Source organism: Leuciscus leuciscus (genome assembly GCF_965113295.1).
Source record: "Leuciscus leuciscus genome assembly, chromosome: 20".
Taxonomy (NCBI): Eukaryota; Metazoa; Chordata; class Actinopteri; order Cypriniformes; family Leuciscidae; genus Leuciscus; species Leuciscus leuciscus.
In genome coordinates, this window is record NC_138744.1 from 17,436,416 (window position 1) to 17,456,233 (window position 19,818).

General features: G+C 34.9%; 1 protein-coding gene and 1 long non-coding RNA gene across 9 annotated transcripts in view; one reads left to right on the forward strand and one right to left on the reverse strand.

Annotated features, from left to right (window-relative positions):
• LOC309483821 overlaps window positions 1–19,818 on the reverse strand; it is a 172,667-nt gene that overhangs the window by 135,802 nt on the left and 17,047 nt on the right. The window lies entirely within an intron of this gene.
• Window positions 1,357–19,131, forward strand: LOC309483813 (uncharacterized protein). 6 transcript variants are annotated; one of them, XM_082149847.1, is made up of 9 exons: window positions 1,357–1,492; window positions 5,462–5,616; window positions 6,501–6,638; window positions 6,775–6,799; window positions 7,146–7,178; window positions 7,384–7,416; window positions 8,495–8,601; window positions 8,673–8,720; window positions 10,065–10,422. In XM_082149847.1, exons 1-8 carry the CDS (start codon window positions 1,468–1,470, stop codon window positions 8,706–8,708), a joined length of 552 nt encoding a protein of 183 aa, XP_082005973.1. In that variant the 5' UTR covers window positions 1,357–1,467; the 3' UTR covers window positions 8,709–8,720; window positions 10,065–10,422. The 6 variants fall into 6 exon arrangements, with proteins under 6 accessions (XP_082005973.1, XP_082005972.1, XP_082005974.1 ...); XM_082149846.1 differs by lacking the exon at window positions 10,065–10,422 and adding an exon at window positions 8,890–10,027; XM_082149845.1 differs by lacking the exon at window positions 10,065–10,422 and adding an exon at window positions 8,893–10,027 and having other exon boundaries at window positions 1,358–1,492.

Sequence of the window (19,818 nt, forward strand, 5' to 3'; positions counted from 1 at the left end):
GCAATATAGTGCTCTGAATGATTTCTAGGGTGTGGCTATAGGTAGTTTCTTGGGGGAAACTGGCTCTGACTCAAGTGAATTAAACCAACCCTGCAGTCTCTTTGACATTGAATCCAAACATCTCTTTATGGTATGACAAAATATAAAAAAGAAATAGAAGGCAGCAACTGGAGTTCTGTTCTTAATACAGGTGTGTGTTTACTGACAATGGATGATGGTAATCTTCCTGAATCTTCCTGAAAGTGTCTGAACACTACCTGCGTGAATTAGGTACAGGGCCCAGCCGGCCCACCTCATGTGACATTTAGTCATGCTTCTTTTACAGAAAACATACTAACCAAAAAGCTTGGAAACCATCCAACTGATTATGTCTCTTAAGAACAATTACAGCCTCTGCTGACATGCAATAGAGTTCAGTGCAAATCCATATTCATTAGTCACATATTACCATTATAGCAAGTCACCAATAACCATTGTTAAAAATGTCAATAAAAAATTAAGTACCTATTTGCCATGTCTTGCTCTCAGATTTTTTTATGTAAACCCCTAAAAGAGGCTACAAAGGTATTATAAGACCAAATTAAAAAGCATAATATTAATAAATAATATAAAGTCAGCATGAAATGGAAGTTGTGATTGTCTTTTCTTCCCTTTTGTGAAATATTTCCAAATTAAATGGGTTCTCAAAAAAAAAAAATATATATATCCCTCCAGAATTGATTCGATCATTTAGCCTGATTTCATTGTTAATGCGCATGTTACATTTACAGATACAAAATGTTTTGTATATAGATGCTTGGAAATATTGACAACATTTAAAAAAACATTATAACGCATTTATAGCTTAAAAAAAACTTTTAATATTTTCAAATCTTCGACTGAGACACAAATGCATTTGCCCCCCTATCTAAATGTAGGAAAGAAGGTGAATAAGCCCTATTTCAAAAAAATTATTTGAAATTTTTCCTTTAAGAAGACTTTTTTGCAATCTTTAAATTGTTTTAATTACAAAATAATTAGTTTTACTCTCAGACACAGTATGTTTGATTGAATAAAAAAGACACAAAGGAAACTCCATACTACAATAAACTAATGCTTTGTTTTAGACGTGTTTATTTTAATTTCACATATTTCTTGATGTGGTGGCACACCACTACTAAAATGAATACTGAGGAAACTGCTACCAGAACATTTCATAAAAAAAATAAAAATAAAAAAAAACATCTGAACGTTTTACACATGAACCCGTCTCTTCTTTTGTCAACAGGTGTGGTAAACTGGAACAGATTTTAAGTAAAAAAAAATAAAATAAAAAATAAATAAATAAAAAAACAGATCAACTTGAAGTGGGTGTAACTTAAAGGGGCGTAACTTCTGTTGCCTCACTCTGCAGCCTGCAGGCAGCCATATCGCTCTCGTTAAATCAGGAAGTGGAGCTTTCAACTTTATTTACTTTCAGTCTTCAAGATGTCAAGAGGAGTTGCTTTGCTCGGTAGGTTATTTGATTATTACTAATTTGTCGTACATTTCTATGTACAAATGATCATCTCATCTGCAGGTCTGCGGTAGCTTACTACCACAAAATAACATGTTTTTGTGTGTGTTTTTTTTTGTTTTAAATAACATGTTAGAGTTAAAATAACTCTCTCGAAGTCAAAATGGCTGTGGTAATCCTAATATGTACGCATCCATAGACTGTAAAAAAAGAAAAAAGGTTGCATCATAAGGTTGTTCGGCTTTGTTTTGCAGTCACGAGTCTTGAGTGTGTGTAACGTTAGTAGGTTGGCGTTTAGCAACGTTTGTTAGTAATTAGCTTTAAATAAGGAATGACATCAGATAAAGGAATGCAGGATGGGGAAAGTTATTAGTAAAGCATATAATCTCAGTTGATCTGGAATAATATCTTCTAAAACTAAACTTTTTGAATTTGAGTGGCCTATTGGCATTTCAAAAACCAAGAACTGTATCCAGAATCTCTGGTTAAATAAACATTAAAAGGTAGAGGGTTTTCCAGTGGTCATGCTAAACTGCCTTTTTAAATGACTGGTGATCATTTTTGATTATTGAATTATTGATAATGAAATATTAGTTATACTTTATCATACTTTTGCATTAAAAGGATAGTCCAGCCAATTTAAATAATTATATTAAAATGTACACTTAAAAAAGTAAAGTGGAAACAGTTAGAGTTGTAACAATGTATTTTGCCAAAATATACTGCAATACAAAAATGCAAATCGTGTATAGTTCACCCAAAATTAAAGTTTAGACATTGAGGATATTTCCGTATTTTTAACTAAGCAGTATCAAGAATGATTCTATTCTGGTGTCACCATTTCCGACTTTCCGTGCATGAATAAGGTCCAAGTCTATTCATGTCCATTCCTGATGTAATACCAAATTTAGCATTTTAATGAACATTACATTTTGCTAACTGTTTATCAATAGTAGATATAATTCTACTTGACTTTAAAATATTGTGAAATTATTGTATTGTGAGATCATGAGAAGAGGTGGTATCGTGTATCAAATAGCTAGTGACATGTGTATTATTACACCCCTAGTAACAGTTAATTAGGTGTAAAGAAGACAATTATGTAGGTTTCCTGAAAAAATAAAATAATAATAATGCAGCATGCGCAGTAGAAAGTTTAGTTTTTTCTGTTATTTCTGTGTAAATAAATTTATACTGCCTCTGCCTCAATTTTTTTTAAACCACATTTGATGAAGCAGAGATGGTTATATACAATTTAGGGTTTTTTACACTCTCCTAGTTCACATATGACATTATACTATAATAATTAACTTTATGAATAACAGTAAATGTTAATACAAACAAGCATGCTACACAGTAAGTAACTGAACTCAATTTTTTTTTTTTTCTAATTAAAAGCCAATTGTATGGACAGTTTCTTCTTCCCATGTCCTTAGGAAATCATTCAAAGATATTGAATCCAAATCCAAATAGTTTTTTCCTATGAAATGTATTAAATTGTTTGTATCCGTTCAATGAGTAACAATGTCCCAGTGGATTCTGTGGCTTACAGGCTTCAGTAAAAGCTGTCTATGCTTGTGTAAGTGTACACACAGGACTGCATTTAGAACAACTGCCACCAATGATCTCTATGATCAACTTGCTTTAAAGGAAATGCAGCCCAGTATGTACACAAAGTTATTCATTTGAAATGAACCATTATTTACTGCAGTGTCTTGTACCAAACCATTTTATCTACCGGTATACCTCATTGGCACAATCAGGAGATTGTACAGCACGATTACAATTACTTTTATGTATCAGAATATACAAGGGGGAAATCTCTTAGAATGGATTATTGAATTGAATTACTTTGAAATATAACATTACTGTCATTTATTTATTTATCATCAAAGTACAAGTGAAATTGCTGAAAGTGGTTGCTGAAAGTATGACGCTGTAGCAGAGGGACAAACATGCAGCAAACTGATTTTTGTGTGGTTAAAGCTAAGGAAAGATAAGTATTATTCATCGTGTGGTGTGGTTTGAAGATTACACATTAGCAGGGGTGCACATAACATTTTTGGTCTTGTTCTCAGGGGAGAACCTGGGGTTGTTGCTTGGTCCTCACATTTTCAAATGCATTTTTTCCTTAACCCACCTCACGGGAGAAACAAATAAGAGGGATGCATAATATAGACTATTGTTAAATATTGTTATTATCTGACTATACCTACATCAAAAAAAAAAAAAAAAAAAAAAAAAAAACACACTTTAAAATAGTCACATTTTTATCAGGCAGTAGGCTAATATGGCCTAGTCGAGTCTATGCAGACTGCTTGCTATTATCAGAGATGGCAACGCCGGCGAAGGAGGTAACTTTACGTGACAAACTCAAAAAAGGAGAATTAAAAACAAAGGCAATAGAAGGTCATCCATCCATTTTTTCCCCCAAAACGCTATAAATCCATCCTTTATATATATATATATATATATATATATATATATATATATATATATATATATATATATATATATATATATATATATATATTAATTGATGGTTTGTCTTTTTTTTTAAAGTATTTTGTCATTTATGAGGAAAAAACAATCTTACGTGAGTGACAGTTCTCCATTACGGACGAGACCTCTGAAAGCGCCGCGGCACTAAAAGACTTTCAAACTTTCACAGAGACCTCAAACAGAAAGCACAAAGCATTTCTTTAAAGCGAATTTCGTTTTGTATTAATTGTATCTTAATTTTAATCCATGTTTCATTAACCAAATTCCTGGTTTTAATAAATAAAAAAAGTAAATAGGCTATCTTGATTGTTTAGGCTATTTTTTAATTATAGCCTAAGTGTAAAATATTAGGCTGTGTATACCGACATGGATCAATTATTAATATTAAATTTCATCTGTCTTTTGTAAGCATAGGCGAGCTGATGGCGCACCAACGAAAAATCCTAAAGGATGTGCCAAAATGCGTTTTCTATTAGGCTACAATGAAAATATTGTACAGTCAGGTTTGCCGAAGCTCGTTTAATTTAGGCTATTTATTTATTTAAATAATTTATTTATTTTTGTCCATGTGCGCCGATCGGAGACGGAGTTCACTGCTGATATTCTGAGGTAAGAGAGTTTTCTAGTCTCGCGGCTGTCATCAGCAGCGCCTTGCATCGCCCAATCAGTGGATGGCGGGCGGGTGCGGTTTTGAAAATTGGTCAAAAACGTTGGTGCGGATGGATGGCGGACGGATGATGAGTTTTGCGATGCGTTTGCGGATGAAATAGCCCATCCGCGCATCTCTAGTTCTGAGGCCTATCCAACACCACAGATTGCGCACCTATCTATCCCCAAATCTTAGGTACGCAAATGAGGGTTGCGGCAATTCATCTGGTAGCCTACGCATTGTTTAATTGGGTAGCGCATGCGCACCTGCGCACCACTTATGTGCATCCCTGCACATTAGTCATGGCCAGACACGTTTGTCAAAACTTTATCTCATATTTGTTGATCACATATTAAATGATGTTTAAATATGATTAGCATGAAAGCTGCTTTTGACAAAGCTTGTCAACTTTTATGACTGATATGACTTTATGAAAGACCTTTGATTATGGTGTAAACACTTGAGCTGTGATTTTAACCTATATCTCTTGTCATCTGCTAATAATACATGAATGTGTGTGTTTGTCAAAATTGAGAGATTGGGCTCTCTAGACCAGGAGTTTTCAAACTGGTCCAGGGAACCAATATTTTAATAATAGATAATGCTTTATTAATGCTTTATTTATTAAATATTAAAATATTTTACTCACTCTGTATAAATTAACCTTAAAATATGTTGTTATCTCTAAAATGTTATAAAGTGGGCTCTTTACAGGGGATCATTTCATTACAAAAACATTTGAATAGGCTTCTGTATGTTCATTTTGGTAAAAATTTTCAAATGAACCTGATTGTTTCGTGCATTTTCTCTTTCAGTTGTGGCCGTGCTTCTGTGCATCGTACTGTCATCACAGGCAGCTGGTGTCCTGCAATGCACAGGGAGGAGACTAGATGATGGACAGTTCTCATTTAATGCTTCATATGAAGTTAAGGAGGACATCCGTGACTGCGAGACCCAATGGCTTGTAAATGTAAATATTTTATGTCTTAAGAAAACATACAGTGCTAAGAATACGTTTGTGAACCCTTTGAAAATATCTGGATTTCTGCATTGATTACTCATAAAATGTGGTCTGATCTTCATCCAAGTCACAATTAAAGACGAACACAATCTGACTTAACTAATAACACACAAACAATTGTAATTTCTATTGAACATTTTATTGAAGACATTAAAAAGGCCAACTATTGTAAAAAGTAAGTGAATGTCTGTCGGACTTCTCCACAAGATAATTGGAGTCAATTCAGGAGATAAGGCTGGAAGTGTGGGTTTCTCAGGTGCCCTGCCCTTTAAATAAAGGCACACAAAATCAATGCTTCTGGGAAAATGTTCTGTGGACAGTTAAGACAAAAGCTGGGAATTGGAACAATAAGTAGTTGACAGGAAAAAGGAAGTGTGTTTTCCCAGTTGAAAGCAAAAAAGGCACTGTACACCAACACCAGTACCTCTTCCCAATTATGAAGCATGGTGCCTCAGGGCACTTTGAAATCACTTACATGATATTTTACAGGAGAATGTCAGGACAACAGTTCATGACCTTTACGTTTTAGAGAGGTTAGGTGATAAAACAAGACAATGACTCAAAGTACAATTATTTCTGTGTTCTTAGTTAAGTAAGATTGTGAGAATTGTGAGTTAAATTAAGACTTGACTACATTTTATGAGTAATCAAACAGAAATTCGGATGTCTAGGGTTGTTAGTTAAAACCTAAAGATGAAATGGTTACTAGTGTTTTTTCCCAACAATTCCCAAACAATTCATTGCACATAGCTTCAGTGTAAAAACAAATTAATACATATTTGTATTCTTGTTTATGTTTATGCCTTGCCATCCTCTCTCCCTCTCCTGATCAGGAAAAACTGGCAGGACTTTCTGATGCTGATGGAGATATGATATGTATACACCCAATTGTTAAGGCAACAGCGAACACAGCCATCTTACAGACCTGCCCTGAAAAATTTGAATGTCTGCTCATCTGCCCCGCTGGAAATGTATTTGTTTTAATATTGTTCAATATCGTTTAATTTGTATGTACTGCTAGGCCCTTAAATTAATTTAATTGCATAACTGAACTGACATTTGCACTTTATGCTTTTATTATGGACTCTGTTTTTATTTATTTTGCAGATCAATGAAAAGCGGCTATGCTCTTGTAAGTAACTGATTTACTACTATGACTACACAATCTTTATAATCATGCCCGTTTACCTTGACAATAAGATACTTCTTACTCTCTTAAGAATTTGCTGTCTGCAATACAAGCATACACGTAGAGCAGTTTCCCACAACAAATCAAATTACTTTCAGTTTGATTCTTTTTGTCTGAGATTTTGTTTTATGATAGTTTTATGCTGTACAGATTTTTTCACCTATAAATGTTGAAGCAGGTGTTTAATCTTCTGTACACCCAGTTTAGCTCATAGTAATATCACGTGACTAAGAACAAAAGACTTGAGATTGCCCTAGTATGTGCACTGAGTGAAATGATTGTATTTCAGGTGATGCCACTCCTCCGATAACACTTCCTGAAGGTAAGGTCAACTGCTTATGTAATGCTCTAGCGCTGACCTGTATCAAGATGTTAACATGAAAGTTCTCTAACAAAGTGTTGCCACTGTACACTCAAACATATTCTGTTGTCCAAAATAGGCCTTTTTAGGCCAAAGAGCTAGTATCCTGTTTCAGAAACCAGAATACACATTAGTATGTGCACTGAGTGAAATGATTGTATTTCAGGTGATGCCACTCCTCCGACAACACTTCCTGAAGGTAAGGTCAACTATTTATTATAGCGCTGACCTGTATCAAGCTGTTAACATGAAAGTGCTCAAATAAAGTGTTGCCACTGTAGTACACTCAAACATTTTCTGTAGTCCAAAATAGCAACAAGCTAGTATCCTGTTTCAGAAACCAGAATGCACATGCATGTTGTAATTTTTTTGTGAGTTCTTTAGCATAGCAAATGTGCAACAATGTGAACATAACACAAGCAAACACCATCCTTTGAGCAAAATGGACTGCAACCGTGACCTCCTGCTTTCCAGCAACTTTAGAAAATGTTTTCCTATACATTTTTTTCATAAGGATTTGTGAAATATCTGTAAAGATTTATGAACCAAACTAACCATTGAGAACGAGAGTCTCGAATAAAAAACGAGGGCACAATATAAACTACGTATAAATACTGTATATTTGAAGATATTGCTAAATATTCAAATATGTATGTAGTTTAAGAGCGTAGACATACTGGCATAATTGCGTAGCTTACAAAGATTCATGGAAGTGGACTGTAACTGCTGAGCATTTTTGGCACATGCTCCTTTTCATAGTAAGAGCTTGTTGTGGGTAATGTAGTTGTTCACCGAAAATTTGGCTCTATTAAACTTTTTCTTTAAAAAAAAAGAAAAGAAAAAAACTGTATCTTCTACAGCATTTATATTATTACTTGATCTCAGATATGTTTGTGTAAAAAAAAAAAAAAAATATATATTCCCATATAGAAAATGAATGAGATTTTTACTTCTGGGTCCTGACTGATATGCTGAATGTTCTCCACGGGGATTTCAGAGGTTGTTTTATTACAATCAAAGCAATTAATGAAAGCCTTGTGTGTATTTGTGTAAACAATGATAAATATTTTAAAATGACAGTTCACCCAAAATTAAAAATAGTAATCATTTTATCTCCCTCAAATAGTTCCAAATCTGTATGACTTTTTCTTCTGTGCAAGAAAGAAGATATTTTGCCTTTGATTTTTTTTTTTTCTTGTTAAATGATGTACTTTATCTTAAAGTGCTCGAATATTCTCACACCTCTTTGTTGTATCTTTGTTTATTTGTTATCCCAGTGGGTTTTCCCAACTGGGGCATTGGTGTTCTGATTGGAGCAAGTGCTTTTGTGGTGTTGGTGACTCACTGTAACTGTCATCATTGTGCTTCGTCAGAAAAGACTAAGGTAAGGTAAACATATGGCTATGAGTAATATTTGTCTTTTAATATTTGTCTAATTCTGTGCTTTGCTTATAGGCGAGGATATTCTTCTGGCAGTGCAGATCGCATTAATCTTTGATTCTGGTATGTAGCATCATTGGTATTTTGTCAAATACTGTGTTTATGAATAGTCCAAATCATTATCTTTGGTATTATCCTTTGAAATAAACTACATTATATTAAGCAGTAAATTATAATACGCACTGCAGTGACTACAGTTTCTAAAAGGCTTTCCCTTTCCTTTTTATTTAAGAAGAAGTCACATCATTGCACCTGGGCATTTCATCTTCAGTCATTTATACTCTTATCTTTCATATAGCAAGGCCATAACCATATTATGGCCCTATTTTATAGTATTAGCTCTATTATTCTATTTATGCTGGCTACATAGCTTGCAGGATTTTGTGTTTCTTGTCAATTAAATTGTGATTGAGACACTGCGGTTGAGAAATTGTGATAGACAAACCTACACGAAGCTACATGATGAAGTAATTATATTATTTTGTTATATATCATTGAACCATATATTTATATATAAATACTCCTTGTGTCCAATTATAAGGTGCACATATGAAAACAATGAATATTGAATATTTTATCATTAAAATAATTGTGTGTCTGTTATGCAAACGGGCATGTTATATATAACTGAATATATATATATATATATATGTAAGTAGAACTATAAATGCATAACTACATTTTATTGTAACTTAATATATTTAACTTATAGGATAACTTAATACATGTAACTATATAATTCGTATTATAAATATATCTATCACTGGTCCAATCGGTTTGTGGGAAAGAACTTGGTGGATTGCATAGCACTATAGTGTGCATAAAAGTAACTGTATGACCAGGGCAAGTATTTCTGTTAGTTGCTGCTGTGGAAGCAAAATTAAATTAAATGCTGTGCCAGTGAGTACACATCACATCTAATGCATTACTAGTTAAATTCACTTCAAAATTCTCTCTATATGGGCTAAAATGTTCTCTATATGGGCTATATTCAGACAAAGTTATTTCCTCCCTATACTGTAGCCATTGATGTACTGTATATTCATGTGTCATCTCCAGTGGTGGTGGTTGACGAGATTCACCCTTCATTATGTAAAGCGATTTGAGTACCCAGAAAAGCACTATGTAAATGTGACAAATTAAATTATTATTATTATTAATGCGGTGTTCACTATCACATTGTAGGAAAGGAAACTGCCACTGCTAGATTTGATGTGTATCAAATCTCTGTTTAAAACATTATACGTGTCATGAATAATGTTTAGTAATATTTGCTTAGCTATTGTATTGCATGGAATCACTTTGTAATGATGTATTCCTTTTTAAGCACTTCTGTCTTGGATTTCTGTTAATAAAATACTATAAGAACATTTCAATGTGTGCCTGATTCATTTTTCTACACCACAGATAAGATAAAAGAGTACAGCTGAGAAGAGTATTGGCTGATGACCCACTAACCCTTAACACTGACCGAGTCTGTAACTCATTATGTCATCTGGCAGAAAGCTGAGATCAGAAAAATGCTTCTGGTGGGTTTGTCTGATATTGAAGTGGTCTTTGAGGTCTCCAGCTCATTCAATGCCCTGTCAATACAATATACCCTCAGTCTCAATCAGTTAATCACATCTAAACACTGAATTTGATCTCGAATGTAACATATAAAAATGTATATTTATTTACATCTCAAAAAATTGGCACCCAATACGTTTTTTTTGTTGTTGTTAATGTTAATGCATTAGGTTTTGAGAAATATTTTTTTTACAACATGTATTAATATAAGGTTTATTTAATAAATCAAGGATGTTAAGAGGCTAAAAGCAGGTGTAGGAAACAGATTTTTGTCGTTGTTCACTGTACTGACAGCTGTACTGACAAAAAAAAAATGAGCTCAATGTTAAAATTGACCGGAGTTCTCCTTTAATTGGATTGTAGACATGCGTTCACGCCAGGGATGGAAATTAACTTTTTTGTCCACCGGCCACTGTGGCTGGTGGATTTCAAAATCTACCAGCCACTCAATGTTTTTACCAGCCACTTTCTTGTTTTTAACCGACAATGTGTAACTGCATGTGAAAATTAATACTACAAGATCTACAATACTTAAGCAGTTTATTTAATCTCAAGTCTCAATGAAATACTGACATTTTCTCTTTCTCTCTTATATATATTTCTCTTTTTTACCTGGATGTGGCATTTGAATGATTCGTGGTCTTTTATGGCTTCCAGTTTTAGGTTTTTAGTCCCAACAATGAAACTAGGGCTGGGCGATATGGACCAAAAGTCATATCCCGATTATTTAGGCTGAATATCGATATACGATATATATCCCGATATTTTTTCCGCAAAGTGAGAGCAAATGTTCAGTCAAAGTCAAATATGACATGTCACAAGTAGTTTTATTGAAACCGGCTATTTCCACACACACAAGTACTGTCCCCCTTTACTTAACATAAATTGTAAGAATATGACTAATAGTAAAGACTAGTACTAATAAATAAACATTAGGCCTATGCTAAAGCTATTAAATAGCAGTTCCAAACTAGTTTTTGTTAATACAACGTTGGTATGAGCCACTAGAGTCATTTAAAAATATAAAAAATAACACAAAGAAAAATATAGTGGCATTTTGGGGTTAATATGGAAACGACAGTTACCATGGTGAATACACAATATTAACAATAACTGTTAATGAACCATGGAAACTGCTCCTGGTGAATAGTATGAAAATCATACCTGCATTACTTTTATTTTGTGTAATTTACAACGTAACGGCGTTGCATGCTCGTAGTTTATTTTGCACTTTATATACAGTGAGGCGATACACAGCGCGCGCCGCCACATTTGCGCGTGCATTTGAAGAGTGTTCGCTATGAGAACAGGATAACGGCTGACGTGACAGGACAAGAAAGTCCGTTTTTCTGAGGTGAAAGACTTTATTTCAGCGTACACTTATGTCCTCTAAAAGTGTCCGCCGTCTGTGTGAAACAGTATATTTTTATTTACCCGCCACGGTGGCCGGTAGGTGAAGCGAGTTTACCCGCCACAACACAAAATCACCCGCATTTGGCTGGTGGCGGGTGCTAATTTCCATCCCTGGTTCACGCTATGTTATAATTATGAGATTTCAACTTGTAAAAATCATTCACATCCTCGTAAATCTCGTAATTACAATACTTATACGTATTGTTTATTGTAAGTTCATGATACCTAATGCATTAACTAATGTAAATAAATTAAACAGGGCGGTATATTCTGCACACGTGACAGTGAATGGCCTGATACATACTATACACTTAAATTACCAGAGCTGGCTAAAACCACCAGTTCCAGTTCATTGGCTATAGCTGTTTTGCAATATTTAGGAATCTGCACACATATGTTTGCCGGGAAACTGTTGATCACATGATCACCCTGCCAGGAAACATTTGTTTATGTAACCACCAGCAGCAACAAAAGACCAAAATATTGTTAAAGTTTACTTGCCATTTTAGTGCAGAGTAATATTCCCATGACCCCACATGCATGCTTTATGTATCATTTCTGCAAGGAATGTCACAGATATTTTGTACTAAAACAGGTATTCTTTCACACCTCGTATTTGTAGCAACAGCAAGAGACAAACATCACTGCACTGTATGCTGGGGTTTTCCAAAGTAGCTTTCACCCTCCTCTCTGATAATGTGCCAGTAAGATTACCTCACCACCTCAGGAAATGATGCAGGATGGTCTGACAGTTAATTTAGCCACTCATATGCCAGATAAACAATCACACCACTTACTACGTGCTCATCACACTTCCTTAGACATGTCCCCTGTTTGGTGTGATAAAATAGTGAATCTTCAATACTCTTCTCACCATTTTTTGCTGAGTCATCCATCACTTTTATTCCACCATTACATAATGAAATATTTTCTAGCTTCCGAGAAGTGTCAAATAGCTACACATTTATGTCCACAGTCATAAATCTCAAAACATCTGATTCTTTTGCTTTGTCTATGTTGGTGTTGACCTATTGTTGAACACTTATTGCATTATCATTTTCTAAGTTCTTACATAATGTTGAAACAAAACTGTGCAGTTTGCAATAGTTAGTAAAATTATATTTATATAGCACTTTTAAAGCCACAACACACAAAGTGCTTTACACAATATAAGAACACAATTAAGAATACAGCCATGAAGAGCTATACACAACATATGAACAAGCAAAATGTTATATAAGTATAAAATATCAAACCCCAAAACACAGAAAAAGACATCACAAAATATTAAACGCTTATCTATACAAATACGTTTGTAAACAACATTTACAAAACAGACACAATAAGATTAAAAACAATAAGATTTTTGTACTTTTGCTTATCACATTTTTTATGATATTTGAAATAAGTTTTGAAAAATGGCTACACAAAGTTGATGCGAATACTGCAAAAAAGAAGTGAGTCTATATCTTGGCAATAGTTTTGCACCTTGAAAGGAACTTTGCACATAAGCCACAATGGCCTGAGGGTGTTTGGATGGTTTCGATAACTTAACATATAACACTAGACTTTTTATCTACATGTTAAAAGAACTATAGAAATATTATGATTAACCAGGCAGGGCTGTAACACTTTTTTCAAACTTCTATTGGATCCACAATGCTTGCTTGAAAAGAGTCAGTGTAGTTCGACATTTGCCACAATTGTGAGAGTGACTAACACTTGCAAACACTACTGTTTAAAAAAAAAAAAAAATGCATCCATTTACCATTTTCCCATCTTGTTTGCCATATTGTCCATATTTGTACTGACCGATGAGAGTAATTTTAAAATCACTCTCTGGTCTTTTCTAAAGAAGAACAGATTTTATCATCCTCCTTTTTTTCTGGTCAGAGGTGTGCTCTGTTTACTATATTATGATTTGTTCTTATGGCCACGTCCTAGGCTCATGATGAGTTATAAAGAGAGACAGGAAGTACATTCACACTTCCTGAACCTCTGTTCAAGAAGAATATGCGCTATTTATAGTAGCTGGTAAACGTGTTTGTGAACCGCAATGATGGTCCATACCATCATTACAGGATTGATAGTTCCTGCACATAATCTTTGCATATCATAGAAAAGCAACCAAAAAAGTCAACATTTTAAAATGATTTGATACTGAAAATATGATTAAATTTGAGACTCTCTTCAGCAACCCCCACACTGTGAGAGAGAGAGAAAAAATGGAAAAGGTCATTTTCTGCCAGAAGGACAATTATCCGTTACCTTTGCGGACATTTCCTTTAACTCAAAACCACAATGTACTGCGTAACCGAAAAGTCAACTTTGAAACTTCCTTTATATTAACAGTACATTGCTTTTCAGATGCACAGTGCACCCCTCCCAACATAGGCCGTGAAGTAATTGGTACAGATGTGATATAATTTATGTAAATTATTTTATGTGCAGATGATGACTACAGATAGTTATTTAAACGATACCAGCGTAAGACTCTGAATTTGACCTAATTTTGATGTTACTCATATACTGCTGGTTAAAAATGCCCCTTATTTATTCATATGGGTAATTTCCTCTTGCTAATACTGAATATAAAAGCTTAAAAATGTATATTGTATAGCTCTTCTATTGTAAATATGTCATATAATGGGAATTAATATGATAATGAAAAGTATGGTCAATTAAAGCCATTTAGATTTAGTGATTTATTGATGCATTCAGTTGCAAGCATTATACACATAATGCTCAGTTTCTTTTGTGAAATCCCCTTCTGTGGTTTCCATAAGATAATTTTTATGTCTAAATGACTTATTTCTTCAGATCATTTTACAAAGTAAATCAATACTCACCTCTAACATGGGCCAAGTCTGTGACTTATGTCAGATAGCTGCACACAACTACACCCCTGGTGGGTCTTTCTGACACTAAAGTGGGAATTTGAGGTCATCAAGCTCAATGAACACAATATCATCAATATCCTCAATCAATTTGAGGAGAACAGATACATCATCATCCAAGTATTATTCATATAGCTTTACAACAACAGCTTTACAGATCCTTCTTTTGAGTATTTCCCTTTCTTATGACCTGCTTTTGTTCTTTAAAACTTCACTGATTACTTTGTCATATATCTAATTATTGTCAAAATACTTAAAGATATAGTTCAAGTATTAAGACAATGGCAATTATGCATTGTGTTATGCATTGGGTATTATGCAATGGCATAATAGACAAAGTAATAGGCTTGCAATTCTGGGTGTGAATGACATTATGATGAATGAGTAACATAACACTTCATGACACAACATGGTTAGTGTTGCAGAAATTGAATGTGCACATATGAATCACATAACAGTTCAGCACTTTGATTGTATCTGTATTGAAAAGTCATATTTGAAATATCTGTGGCTGACATTGACATTGTATGAACTCATACAGCAAGGTCTAGGCTCTATAGTCGCTTCAGTTGGCCAAGGACTGCTCACGAAGAAGCCGTCTGACTGACATGTAAAGCGACCAAGTTTGTTGTTTTCAATGTCATACTTAGGGTATCTGCAAGTTGGAGTAATGGGCGTGACGAAAGGTTGGGGTGTGCCAAAAGGTCTTTATCATTGGTCGCGAAAGCTGTCTGTCAGAGCACACCTACTTTTGTCACTCTCTTTGCTCTGTACAGTTTTCAACTGTCTTCATTAAGCCACAGAAAACGTCTCGGTTGCTCGACGTAACCGTGGATCCCTGAGAGGAGGGACCAGACATACAAATGGGGGAAACCCTTTTCCTCGAAATAAACGGGAACAATACTTATGATTGTGTGTTGTTTACTTGGTTGTCTATTAAGTTACCCACGAGCGCAAGAGAATTCACAGCCTCCTCGGCCTCCAGCAGCGCCGCCTAGAGACGACCTAGTTGAAACGCGCCGGGTATGTTGTCTAATGGCTACTCAGCCTTCTCCTCTTGCAAGGACAGAACATGCGGTGCAAAAGACGGAATATCCAGGTTGTAAAATCTCGCAAAAGTGTTTTGAGACGACCAGCCTGCCACGAGGCAGATGTCCTGAATAGACATACCTTTAACCCAGGCCCATGAAGATGCCAAACTCCTGGTGGAGTGGGCACGCACTCCCATTGGGCAGTCGAGTCCTCAGGGAGCATAAGCTAGACACACAGCTTCCACAATCCTGTGTAACATTGGGCCGGCTCGAAGGGTGGGTCAGACAGCGCACTGAGCACTGATGATAAGTCCCATTCTGGCATTAGGCGAAGAGGATTCAGCCGCCACGCCTCTCGGAGAAAGCTCGTTACTAGGGGGTGTTTTTTGTTGATTGCAATTTATAAAAGTATTATTCCCATGACCCACCACATGCATGCTTTATATATATCGTGTATGCAAGTAATATCACAGACCTTTAATACTGAAACAGATATTCTCAGCAGACACCTTATATTTTGTCACAACAGTAACAAAATGACTAGTGCTGGGAATTCCCAAAGCATGTGATTTTTAAGCTCTGGTCAGAGGTTACAGTAGGTTAACAAACGAAATCAAACTTTGTCTACTGCTGATCCATGCAGCCAATCACATGCCAGTATAAGATCACCTCATACATCACCTCAGCAATCACAGAACAGGAAATGATGCAGGAGGAATGAACCGTAATTATAACCCTGTGGTGGAGGTGTACAGATCACACCACTTTCTATTTTCTCCTCAAGGCAAAGAATTCATTAGTGGAAACATGCTCAAATTCGTGACTAAACTTTACACTGATGTTTGGAGATTAATTTGTCACTTTTCTTGAGTCATCCATAATTTCTACTACTAAATGACATTGGAAAAGTAAGACTGATTAGAGATTATCTATAAGACAGCAAGAGAGGGGGAGCTCAGGAATCCACCCCTTCAGTGAGTGGGCAATCATTATTCGGTGACATCCCTGACTAAACAAAACATTTTATTTTTATTTTTGTTATGACTGTCTGGTGGAAGACTTGAGTGAAAAGCATTGATTGAAATGTAACATTTACATTGATAATGCAAATTATGTGTTAAGGGGTTTCGTTTACAGATTTATAAACTCCTTTGGGGTCAAGCAAAACGTCACTAGACACTAGATTTAATTATATCACATGGAACCGATCATACTGATAGATATACTACAGCAAAGTGATGATATCACTGATCACTACCTTGTAACGTGCATACGGCGTACTGCTGATATTTGCCATATCACATGACGTTATCAACCAGGTAGAACAATTATCCAAACCCAAGACTCACAAATAACCTGCATGAACCCATCAGATTAGGTTACAGAGAAGACAATGTTAGAGAGAAATGTACTGCACCATGGTACAACAGTAATACTCACGCTATCAAGAGAGAAACTCAAAATCTAGAGCGCAAATGGAAACAAACTCATTTAGACGTCTTTAGAATCTTGTAGAAAGACAGCATGTCCCAAATGTCCCAGATGAGCATCTCCGCAAACTCATAGAAAATAACCAAAACAATACAAGGTTTTTGTTTAGTACAGTGGCTGGATTAACAAATAAACTGACATCACCTGAACTGAGTATTCCTTTACAAGTTGGTCAAACTATGTAATTGCAGTGCTTTACAACATGACAGGAAGAGCTAAATAAACTTATCATTGCATCTAAACCAACAACATGTTTATTAGATCCAATACCCACTAAACTACTGAATGAGTTGTTACCTGTAGCAGAAGAGCCTCTTCTCAGTATTATATAACTTATTATTCTCAGTATTATTAATATCTGTTAAAAATTACATACTTCTAGCTTCTGACCAAGCCTGTATCTCAACACAAGTTTTACTCTTAGTGCTGTTTTCCACACTATAGACCATAAGATACTCTTAGAATGACTACAAGATTGCACTGGTATTCAGGGACAGTCATTAAAGTAGTTTACATCATACCTATCAGACCGTTACCATTTTGTCCATTTAAACGGGAAAAAACCTGGTTAAAAAGTGGTTAAAAAAAAGGGGACGTAAAAGATAACGTCAGTAAATTATCGAGTGCCGCAAGGATCTGTGTTAGGCCCTCTGTTATTTTCAATATATATGCTGCCACTTGGTAATATTATAAGAAAACGTGGAAATAGTGTCCACTGTTGATACTTAGTTTTATTTCATCAGGACCAGATTATCCAAGTTGACAGAGTGTGGTAAACATATAATATATTGGTTGACCTGTAATTTCCTTCTATTAAATTCAGATAAGACTGAGGTAGCCTATTACTTATTGGACCAAAAACCTGTACACAGAATCTACAATTTGCATTTAGAAGGATGTTCTGTTACTTGATCCTCTACAGTAAAAACCTGAGTGTTATATTTGACAGCCACTTGTCTTTCGAAAATCATATTTCATATGTTACAAAAACAGCCTTATTCCACCTCAGAAAATTGTTAAGCTACAGAAAATGCTATCTGTTTCTGTTTCTATTCTGTTTCATGCATTCATGGCCTCTAGACTGGATTACTGTAATGCATTAGCTGGTTGTCCTGCTGCATCCTTAATAAACAAGCTACAATTAGTCCAAAATGCAACTGCTAGAGTTCTTACCAGGTCAAGAAAATATCATCATATAACACCAATTTTATGATCTCTACACTGGTAATAAGTAACCAGTCCCATTTCAATTACAAAGTATTGCTACTGACCTATAAGGCCCTAAATGGTTTAGCTCCTGTGTATTTAATTGATCTTCTATATCGCCCTACAATCCATCATGCTCTTTAAGGTAAAAAAAATAAATAAAATAAACTCTGAATCAAAATGCAGCAATGATTCTTTTGATTTTGATGCCTATTTTCTATGCCAAAGTAGATCAACGCTCACCTATAACATGGGCCAAGTAACCCATAATGTCAGATAGCTGACAGATAGCTATGCTCACAAATACAAACGTGAGGGGGTCTCCAACTCATTCAACACACAATATCATCTGGAAAACATGGTCAAATACTCAAATCTATGTCTTCTATACAAAATTATTCATGGTTTATCATCTCCTCCACTCCACCAGTTTGTTAACATCCATACAGCTGATCACAGCAGAACCAGAGGTGCAGCGAGGGGAGATTGCGTCATTCCATTTAGAAAAAGTGTATTTGGTCATACTTCTTTTTCTGTTCGAGCTGCTACTGAATGGAACCGCATTCCCTTAATCATCAGAAATCTAAACACATATTGTACATTTAAGAACCATTTAAAGAAATGGCTTCTTGAATTTCAGATCTGTCAACATTAACACATTTCTAGACCTGCTCTATCTACTGCTGGCTTCTTGCTTTGTATGTTTGTATATGTCATGTTTTTGTCAGATGTTTGTTTGATTGTTGGTTTGCTGTATTTCGACTGTATTTTTTAACATAATAGGATTTCTTACTAAATGTATTGTACAATGTTTTTTTTTTTCATATGTAATTTTACTCTCTTTTAGGGTGACTTTTAACATCTGTCCGGGAACTGCAGATGAAAAATAGCCTTCTGGCTAACTCTGGCATATTGGCAGAAATGTTTATTAATATGCACTGTCCCTGTAATAATAAATAAATAAAATAAAATCAATTGGTTCTCCATATCTGAATTTGATCTAAAAAATAAAAAAGCCATAAATCATCCTACACATGTCATATATACATATTTTATTTTATTTCCTTCTGGATACAGTGAAATATGCTATCTACTCTCTTATGGACGCTATTTAAAGCTCTTGACTAATTTCCTCCACACAGATCAACGCATAGTAAAAATCAAGTGGCTCAAATCAAAGGAAATGCTTTGTTGTCTTATAACATAAAGTACAAAGATATTGCTTAATGCGTGCAACTTTAACCAGAATTTTAGAGAATTATATTTGATTTCTCCCCCCAAATATTAATGGACATTACTTGGCGTAATCATAAAAAAACATAACATAAAACAAGGGAAGAGTAGTCCTGCGTGTAACATGCCAACTGCCACTGTAAAAAATCCAACTTCAATTTTGTCAGACAAAAATATGTTAAAGGTCGGTTTAACTATCAAATGTAGAAAAAGTTTACATTACATCAAATAAATAAATTAAGGAAAATTTTAGTCCATTTAGCATAGGAGCAACTTAAAATATCAAAAAGCATGAACTTACAATGTCAAGTTTGGTGGTAA